Genomic DNA, 9,244 nt, shown 5'->3' with positions numbered 1-9,244 from the left:
TTTGTCATCCGGATATTTCCAAGTATCATAGCGCATCTTCTGGTGATATAGTCTGTCTGTATAATACCGCACGTCATTGGCGAACAAGAAGCCTCATGAATATAAATATACCAGCACAGATCCCCCCGAATTTTCATTCCCCTTCCTCCTTCGTTACTATTACATCATCATCACCATCACCATCACCATAATATCCATAACGTCTGGAGACAAGACACCGGCGTGTTTAATTCCAATCGTACATATATCCGACTTTGACGTTGCCATCTCGATCGTGAGAACCGTCAGCAGAACACCACAGAATGTCATCTTTCATTAACCGTATCGCCCGCCACTTCGCGAGCTCAAGCAGCATCGGCGTTACTAGTACCGGTGGTGGCTCGAGTTCTGCGCTCCCAGCAAACACAGAGCTAGCTACCGTCGCAGCCGGCTGCTTCTGGGGTCGGTATATACCTTTTGTTGATATATTTATTTTGTGAGAAGGGAATTATTTGCTAACAGATGTGCAGGGGTTGAACACATCTATCGAAAGCACTTCAAGGATCAGGGTCTGATTGACGCTCGGGTCGGTTATACTGGTGGCGACAAGTCCAATCCCAGCTACGCCAAAGTCTGCGGCGGTGGCACCGGCCGTAAGTTCTTTTCATACCTCTTATCGATCAATTGCAACATAGTCTAATATTCATATTTGTATAAAAAAATAGATGCCGAAGCCCTCCAAATAACCTTCGACCCCTCAAAGGTCAGCTACCGAACTCTCATCGAGTTCCTATACCGCATCCACGACCCGACGACCCTCAACCGCCAAGGTGGCGACGTAGGTACTCAATACCGCTCCGCCATTTTCTATCACTCAGACGAGCAGAAGAGAATTGCAGAGGATGTAACAAGGATGGCGAATCAGAATTGGTGGGGGAATAAAATCTCAACTGTGATTATCGGTGCATCGGACTGGTGGGATGCGGAAAAGTATCATCAGAGGTACCTGGAGAACAACCCGGGTGGATACGAATGTCCTTTGCACTATGTGAGGACTTTCAAGCTTCCGGAGGGGTATCCTGCTGCGGAGGATTCGAGCCAGGCTGAGGATCCTAAGCCGGCCGAGGAGCCCAAGGCGGAGTTGTAATCGACCACCACGACGAGGATAATCATGTTGATAGTGATGGTTTGGATATCAAATATTGATATCCGTCCTTTTAGCGTAGTTTCCCCACCGCACGGTACTGCTTATACTGTATTACTTCTGTCGTTCCCCCATTTTTAGTATCTCCGTTAGTACCCTTTAATATAATCTTCTTCAATGTAATTATATCTCTATAGAAAATTCAAATAAGAAAGTGGCGTTGTGGATCGAATCTTCTAGACATCTCTGGTCCAACGTGGGGCGCAAACTGTCCAACAGCAAATTTGATCCTGCCGAACAAACGAAGACGCCCCACCAAAGCATCCCCGCGATCCATTTTATAACTACCCACGCGAACCCCATCAACCTCATCCATCTCCCGTCTTTCCTCCTTCTCCTTTCCCTCCAACCTACCAAAACAACCTCACCACCGTCATAATCATACTGCCATCATGGCTGACGCTGTATGTATCATTTCGGTATCGCTTTGGTGGCTATCGCTAACAGTTATCGCAGTTGAAAGCACAAGGCAACGCCGCCTTCTCGGCTAAGGACTTCCCCAAAGCTATGTACGTTATCACTATCACCACCAAATATCAATATCAATATCAATATAAACGATTCTAACAAAAAGGCTATCCAGTGATTTATTCTCACAAGCCATCGAAATCGATCCTGCAAACCACGTTCTCTATTCCAACCGTTCCGGTTCTCATGCCTCCTTAAAGAACTTTGACGAAGCCCTCAAGGATGCTACGAAGTGTACCGGTACGATATCAATCTCTATATTCATTCTCTATCCATACCGACTACCTTGTATTACTTGTACTAACAATTCGTTATCCAGAAATCAAACCAGATTGGAGCAAAGGCTGGTCCCGAAAAGGTGCCGCCCTCCACGGCACCGGCGATCTAAGTACTTACATCCCTCAACCCTCCCCCCCATCCAACCCAAACTGACATATCTTTCCAGTCGGAGCCATCGACGCCTACGAGGAAGCCCTAAAACTCGATGCCAACAATGCCACCGCCAAGCAAGGTCTAAACTCCGTCCACGAAGCCATCCGTCGAGAACAAGAACGTGATGGTGTTCGCGGTCCACCCGGCGGTCCGGGTGGAATGGGTCTCGATTCGCTCTTTAGCGATCCAATGCTCATTCCAAAGCTTTCTGCGAACCCAAAGACTAGAGATCTTGTTCAGGATCCTGAGGTTCTTGCCAAGTTGCAGAGGTTGAAGCAGAATCCTGCTGATTTCCAGAGGTAGTTACCCCCCCTCCTTTGCAACTTACATATATAGATAGATATTAATAATAATACATCACAGCGTCCTCGGCGACCCCCAAATGATGACAATCCTCGCCGCAATCCTCGGAATCTCAGACCAAAGACCTGGCGCCTCCGCCGAAGAAGACACCCCAATGTACGACTCAGCCCCACCACCACCCCGCGCCAAAACCCCTCCACCACCACAAAAAGAACCCACCCCGGAACCCGAAGACCTAGAAGCGATCGCCAAACGCGAAGCAAAAGAAGCAGCCGACAAAGAAAAGGCCCTAGGAAACGATGCCTACAAGAAACGAAACTTCCCGGTAGCTATCGAACATTACAATAAAGCCTGGGAACTTCATAAGGACATCACATACCTTAACAACTTGGCTGCTGCTAAATTCGAGGCAGGAGATTATGAAGGCTGTATCGCTGAGTGTGAGAAGGCTATCACCGAGGGACGAGAGGTCTACGCGGACTTTAAGTTGATCGCAAAGTACGTCAACCCCCCTGAAACACCATATCCCACAAAGGATACTAAACTAAATTCCATAATGTAAAGAGCCTACGGCCGCATCGGCACCGCCTACCAAAAACTCAACGACCTCCCCAAATCCATAGACTACTACCAACGTTCCCTAACCGAACACCGCACCCCGGAAATCCTCACCAAACTCCGCACCGCCGAAAAGCTAAAACTCCAAACCGAAAAAGAAGCCTACATCTCCCCCGAAAAAGCCGAAGAAGCCCGCCTCGAAGGCAACGAAAAATTCAAAAATGCAGATTGGCCCGGCGCGGTCGAGGCGTATACGGAAATGATCAAACGTGCGCCGAACGATGCGAGGGGTTATACTAACCGTGCTGCTGCGTTACAGAAACTCATGAGCTTTCCTAGTTCGATCGATGATTGCAGGAAGGCCATTGAATTAGATCCCGGGTTTATGAGGGCTCATATTAGACTCGCTCAGGGTTACTTTGGGTTGAAGGAGTATAATAAGGTTCTTGATGCTTTGGCTGCTGCTACGGAGGCGGATAAGGAGTTGAAGCATACCAGGGAGATTGAGGAGCTGAGTCAGAAGACTATGGGGATCATGTACACTACCCATGAAAATGAGACGGAAGAACAGGCTAGGGAGAGAATTCAGAGGGACCCTGAGGTATACCCCCCACGTACCTTTCCTTCATCAAATTTGAAAAATAGCTTAAGACTAACATATGTTGTTTCGATAGATCGTCTCCATCATCTCCGACCCAATCATGCAAACCATCCTAAACCAAGCAAAGAACGACCCGATGGCTTTGCAAGAACACATGAGAAACCCAACAGTCAGAACAAAGATCCAGAAATTGATTGCTGCCGGTGTTATAAGGTTGGGTAGGTAGATTTCGACGGCAGATGGAAAATCAAAAGCCTTCGATTGGGGACATGCGTTTTATGGAGGGAGAAAAAAAAAAGAAAGATACATAATGTGATATGAAATATGATGCAAAAAATCCAACTGCGCTGAAATTTGAAAGGAGGGGAAGAGGATGAAGATATGATGAAATTCTTTCTTCTTTTTTTTTTATGAATATCAACGTCAGTAATCAGGGTGGTAAGAAGAAAGCAAGAATATGTGCGAGGACACCCCCTCCTCTCTTGCATTCTTTTTTTTTTTTACTTGTTTTCATCTCTTCTTTCACTTTTAGCATAGTCAGGCGAGCTTACTGTTAGCGCACCAAAATATGAAATACAAAAAAAAAATTCAGAAAAATCATCATAATATCCCATATCCCTACATCACAAATAAGACTTACAGATCAAAAGGGTCTTCGATATCAATTATAACCTTTCGAATTCCGTACAATTTCCAATATCCAATTCATATACCGCCCGATACACCCACCCTTCTATAACAGAATATATAAAAACATGCTTTCCATAAAACACGAATGCATGAGATATTAATGTTCAAGCTTGACAAAAGGAAAATTTAAGAAAGAAAAGAAAAAGAAAGAAAAGAAAAGAAAAAAGAAATTGACGTATCTACAGGGTAGATTTAAATTCCATAAAAGAGAAAGCTACGTTAGATAAAAGAAACATGAGAAAACATGAAAAACCTTGATAGAAATCATAAGAGAACTGAACAGGACCAAAAAAGCTGGACGCAGATGCCATCACAGGTATAAGATATAACGAAAAGGGAGGAAGACATACACAACCCTATCGCCGAAAATAGTCTCAACGTATAGTAAACAAGGGGAGGGGACGAATATAAAAAAAAGGGAAGTAAATAAATACAGAGAAGGATAAATGAACCGGACTCGCACCTAAACGATAGGGGTGAAAGGAATATAAAATAGTGGTATATGTACCCACGACGCCGCCAGTCAACCTCCCATCCATAATATATAAAAAAAAACCAAAACAAACTACTTGCTCGGAGAAGTAGCTCCTTTAACAAACTCACCGCATCCTATTCCCGGCCTCCGTATTCCTCGCAACGGTATCAAACCTAATATTCCTCCTCCACATCTTCCTACACCTCTCAACCCCACCGCCTTCCAGCCACCTCGTAAGATTCTTACACTGACTCACATCAAAACTTTCCAGCTTCGTACATCCTTCCACAACAGCTTCGACGCCGACTCCGGTGACTCTGACGCATCCACGGACGGATAACTCGCGAAGTTCGAGGAGGTGTAGACTTATCGCTCGTAATGAGGAGTCGCTGACTGCTGAACCGCAGAAGGAGAGTTTGAGAGAGGTGAGGGATTGGCAACCTAAAGATAGAACTTCGGTTGCAGTGTCGGAGAGGGCGCAGCAGAACGACTGTATTCAAGGTAATTAGCAATCTATTATCTTTAGGCTTCAAAATTTGTGAGCGCAAAATCTTACCAAATCAAGAACCTTCAACCCCTTCGCCGCATTCGTCAAAAACACAATAGCGCTATCGGTCAAATACGTACAATCCGCAAGACACAGATGCGTCAAATTCGGAAAGCGCGTAATACTCCAATGCTGGAACCCCTGATCCGTAATCGTCGTACATCGTGTCAAATCGACTTTCTCCAAACGCGCCGCAGCATGAACAGCCAAATGTGACATCGTCCGATCGGTCACATGTTTGCAGTATGAAAGAGTCATATTCTTCAACTTTGCACAACCGATGACGGTCCCTGGAGGCGGGTAGAGAAGTTCGTGCTGCTTTGCTTTTGCCGGGTCACCTTGGAATTGCATTTGTGCGTACATGGGGTGCATTTCGGGAACCACCCAACCTGTGACTCTGGCAAGGAGGGTGTCGCTGACTTTACGACAATTGCTGAGGTCGATTTCTTCGAGTCCCTTTGCTTTGTTTGACATTTCGAGAATTGCTTGGCCGGTGATATCCCAAACGCTCTTCATTTTCCAGATTTTGGCATTAGGAGCGCAGACGTTAGCTAACACAGTAAAGCCTTCGTCGGTGATGTGGTAGCAATTGCTGATATCGACAATTTCCGGGCGAGATCCAACGAATGGAACGATGACGTTGATTAGGATTTCGTCGGTGACTAGGCGGTTATAGGGTTTCAAGTCAAGTACTCGAAGAATATCTTGGTTTGTATTCAGAAGTTTGGACCAATGCGTCGAGACTTGTCGCAATCGCATTAACTCATGAAGTTCCATATACTCGAATATCTTGAGTAAGATGCCGTCTTTGAGTGCTCCCTTGTTGAACTGCGTCGTTCTTCGCTGAACGATTCGAGCTCGCTTGGCGCTCGAATAGTGTTCCGGGGGAGTGGTAGGGTGCTTGGATTTGTTCGGGGACGGTGATATAGGTCGTTCGGTGTCTGCTTCTCCACTGGTGGGCACGGTAGGTGCGGGAGGTGGCGGAGCCAGCGACCCTCTTCTGCTCTTCGCCCGCATAGCATCAAAGTCCGCAGGCAGGAACGGATCGGGATCCAACGGCTCGATAACATTGATACCAGGGAAAGTCATCTCCGGCTGCTCAGAAATAGGAGGGGCGAGCGATTGTTTCAGCGGGGAATCGGCGTGAGAAGGATCCTTCAAATGTGTCGCAAGTTTCGCAGAGGCATCTGCTAGATCCATCCGAGAGATCGAGTACGTCGGCGTCGAGTGTCCGCTGTCTCCAACTGAAAGTGGGTCAACTTCCATCTTATCAGTATCAACCGAATCCGCAGTCGACAATCTTCTCCTGGCTGTGGCCTCGACCTCACGCTTCATTTCTGTATTCCATCTTCTCCAGAGCTCTTCTAACACATTACCCTCGATAACAAGGCATTCAACGGAGTTAATGGTTCTAACGGTTGCCATACGTTTCGTGGTCAACCCGAGACCGGCAACTTCACCAAAATGGTCTCCCTTCCGTAATTTAGCTACTACCCTCCCGCTCTCCGGTGAAAAGAACGGCGTGTGGTTCCCAGCCGACGAGATTTCGGCGCTGTGGTCGACAACCTCGACTTCTCCCTGTATTATAAAGAAGATCTCGGTTCCGGGAGAGTTTTGGAGGACAATCGGGGTAAACGGTGGGTAAGACATCGGGGTAGCATTCATTCCAAGGAAATGCAGTATCTCGGCCGGAAGGTTCGCGAACAGCGGTAGCTCCTTAAGTACCTGTCGAATGTTCAATTCTCCCGTGGCCAATACCGATTCCGTAGTGGTGTTTCTCTGTGCTCCAGCTGAAATCACAAATGACGAGGTTCCACCCTCCGCAGCCAGCATAGATGACCCGATGGGTATGGACTGCTCGCCACCACCAGTATGCGCAAGCCCAATAGCTCCGGGAACCTTCGATTTCCCCACACCTTCCCTCTTCTTCTTCTCTAGGATTGCCAATCTCTCCATAGCTTCCTCCCTGATCGACTTCTCAACATCCGGGAACTTGGGTAGCTCTCTTCGTAAGGCGTCCTTAGTAAGAACCACTAGAAGACATCTAGTCCTGGCGATAATTGTCGCCGTCCTCGGAATATCCATAAGAATACCGATCTCACCAAAGAACGCACCGGGTTTCAGCTCAAAGTATGTACTCTCTCCATCCCTCGAGGTTACGGCCACAGCACCCCTCACCAGCCAGTACATTGCTTTAGCTTCATCACCCTCGGTTAGGATATAATCCCTCGGAGCATGCTGCTGAGGTCTGATGGAAGCCGCTATGGCCGCCAAGAACTCCTCCGGCGCTGTCTGGAACAGAGGAAACGACCTCAGTCGTTCCAGCAGATCCAACGGCATACCCGATTGATGTGTTGTTAACGGTGACGGCCGGACGGGTCGTGCAGGGTTCATTTCCTGGTCAAAGGTGTGCAGTATACTGAGCGGACTAGACCCGGCGGTCGGTGCTACGGGAGCACCTCGCCGCCTCATGACTGCGGTTGGAGACTTTGAGACTTTCCGCTTGGTTTTGGCTTTGTACGGGTGGGAGTTGTAGGTGTGGCGACGGGCGTCTCGAGGTCTACGTACTGCTGCTTGTACGGTCTCCACGGTTGCTGTTATTTGAGAAACGTTGGGTGATTGGTGGTTGGTGGTGGGGGAAGGAGGGGGGTTGTGGGGAGCGGTGTTCTTTTGTGGGGAAAAAGAACACCGGACGGGCTGCGGTGAGGGACTGGGAAGGAGGGTGTGCTGGATATCGAGGTTTGGGGCGGTAACGACGAGGTTGGATTGGAGCTGGACAACGTGAACCTTAAATCGGTCAGAACTAACCACCTGACGACGAAAAAAATTGGGGGGTGGGAAGGAAAGTTATACAGGCGAGTTCGAGAGGCTCGGAAGGGTAGGATAGTGCCCGTGTCTGACGGTGATGGCGATAACGCAAGTGAATGGATTGGCGTGTAGTCAGCAGCAGTAGATGTGGTGTGTAAATATGGTGGTGGACAGAGCTCTCTCAGGATAGAGAGTGGCGGATATGTGAAAGAACCAAAGCAATGAAACTGAAATGGTCCGAACGAGAAAGGCGGATTATTATTATTCGAACACGAGAAAAATAAAAATAAAAATAAAAATAAAAGAGAGAGGACTTCTTGAACAAGTTAATTCCTAATCCAGTCGCATTTTGTTCCCGATTTTGAAATCTTTATAACTGGTATCGTTCCGCGAAGATTTCAGAAATTTGAATTCAAGCAAAAGCACCGGGTCCAAAACTGGTAGGCCTCGTGAGGATATGTATGAAAACACCCCGGTCCGTCCAATTTTTCGAATGGAGCTAAAACTAGTACGACTGCAAGCTCCGGGATATGAATGGATGGTACCGGTGACGGGTGAATGATTATGAATGTCTCGAAGGTCCCGTACAGACTGAAATTAACAAGAGGCTTCGGTTTCCCTTTTTTATGCAGAATTGTTGGGGGATATCCAAGCTAGAGCAGTATGTTATGTTGTGGGATGTACCGCAACTTGCAATGCAATGTAATTTTATCCGGTGGGTGTTTTACTTTCTTCGAAGCGACTTTCTAGAAGGATGTGGGACGAGGTGAACCCCAGGAGACGAGAGCTTGGGCTGACGAATCGAGGCAAACTGGGGGTTTCGACTGCCTAGCTTGTTCCTTGAGATGAGATTGTAAGTACAGCACAGCACCCTTTGTACCGGACCGGACTGGACAAATATTATGCAATTGAAAGGATTTTCGCACTTCCTTTCCCGTGAGATTTTATCGAGAAGAGTGAAAAGAGCGAGTGAAAGAGAGGCTGACCATCAAGTAGTAGCTTAAGGTTCGACCGGAAAAATAAAAAGAGGAACTTGGGTGGAGAGAAAGAAGAGAAGGAGAAGCCGCCTGCCGATAGACGAGAAAAAGTTACCACCTTTCTGGTGTCGTGCGCCCGCCGTCACAAAAAAAAAAGTAGCGTGCTATACCTCACGATACTGATGCTTCCCTAATCTTTTCC

The 9,244-nt window shown here is 47.4% G+C and overlaps 3 protein-coding genes across 3 annotated transcripts; 2 read left to right on the top strand and 1 right to left on the bottom strand.

Annotated features, from left to right (window-relative positions):
* Positions 1–302: 302 nt before the first annotated feature.
* On the top strand, positions 303–1,126 carry DFL_005267 (uncharacterized protein; the record flags this gene model as incomplete). Its single annotated transcript, XM_067634499.1, has 3 exons — positions 303–441; positions 510–632; positions 705–1,126. 3 exons carry the CDS (start codon positions 303–305, stop codon positions 1,124–1,126), a joined length of 684 nt encoding a protein of 227 aa, XP_067492562.1.
* A 449-nt stretch (positions 1,127–1,575) lies between these two features.
* On the top strand, positions 1,576–3,771 carry DFL_005266 (uncharacterized protein; the record flags this gene model as incomplete). Its single annotated transcript, XM_067634498.1, has 8 exons — positions 1,576–1,587; positions 1,640–1,692; positions 1,767–1,891; positions 1,971–2,039; positions 2,097–2,382; positions 2,447–2,884; positions 2,951–3,545; positions 3,619–3,771. 8 exons carry the CDS (start codon positions 1,576–1,578, stop codon positions 3,769–3,771), a joined length of 1,731 nt encoding a protein of 576 aa, XP_067492561.1.
* A 1,063-nt stretch (positions 3,772–4,834) lies between these two features.
* Positions 4,835–7,729, bottom strand: DFL_005265 (uncharacterized protein; the record flags this gene model as incomplete). Its single annotated transcript, XM_067634497.1, has 2 exons — positions 4,835–5,200; positions 5,267–7,729. The coding sequence occupies 2 exons, from the start codon at positions 7,727–7,729 to the stop codon at positions 4,835–4,837; spliced, it is 2,829 nt and encodes a 942-aa protein (XP_067492560.1).
* Positions 7,730–9,244: the final 1,515 nt, after the last annotated feature.

This window comes from Arthrobotrys flagrans (genome assembly GCF_004000055.1).
Source record: "Arthrobotrys flagrans strain CBS H-5679 chromosome Unknown unitig_0, whole genome shotgun sequence".
In the NCBI taxonomy this organism is placed as follows: Eukaryota; Fungi; Ascomycota; class Orbiliomycetes; order Orbiliales; family Orbiliaceae; genus Arthrobotrys; species Arthrobotrys flagrans.
Note: the sequence above shows the minus strand (reverse complement) of the source record. Positions and strands in the feature narration are given on the sequence as shown.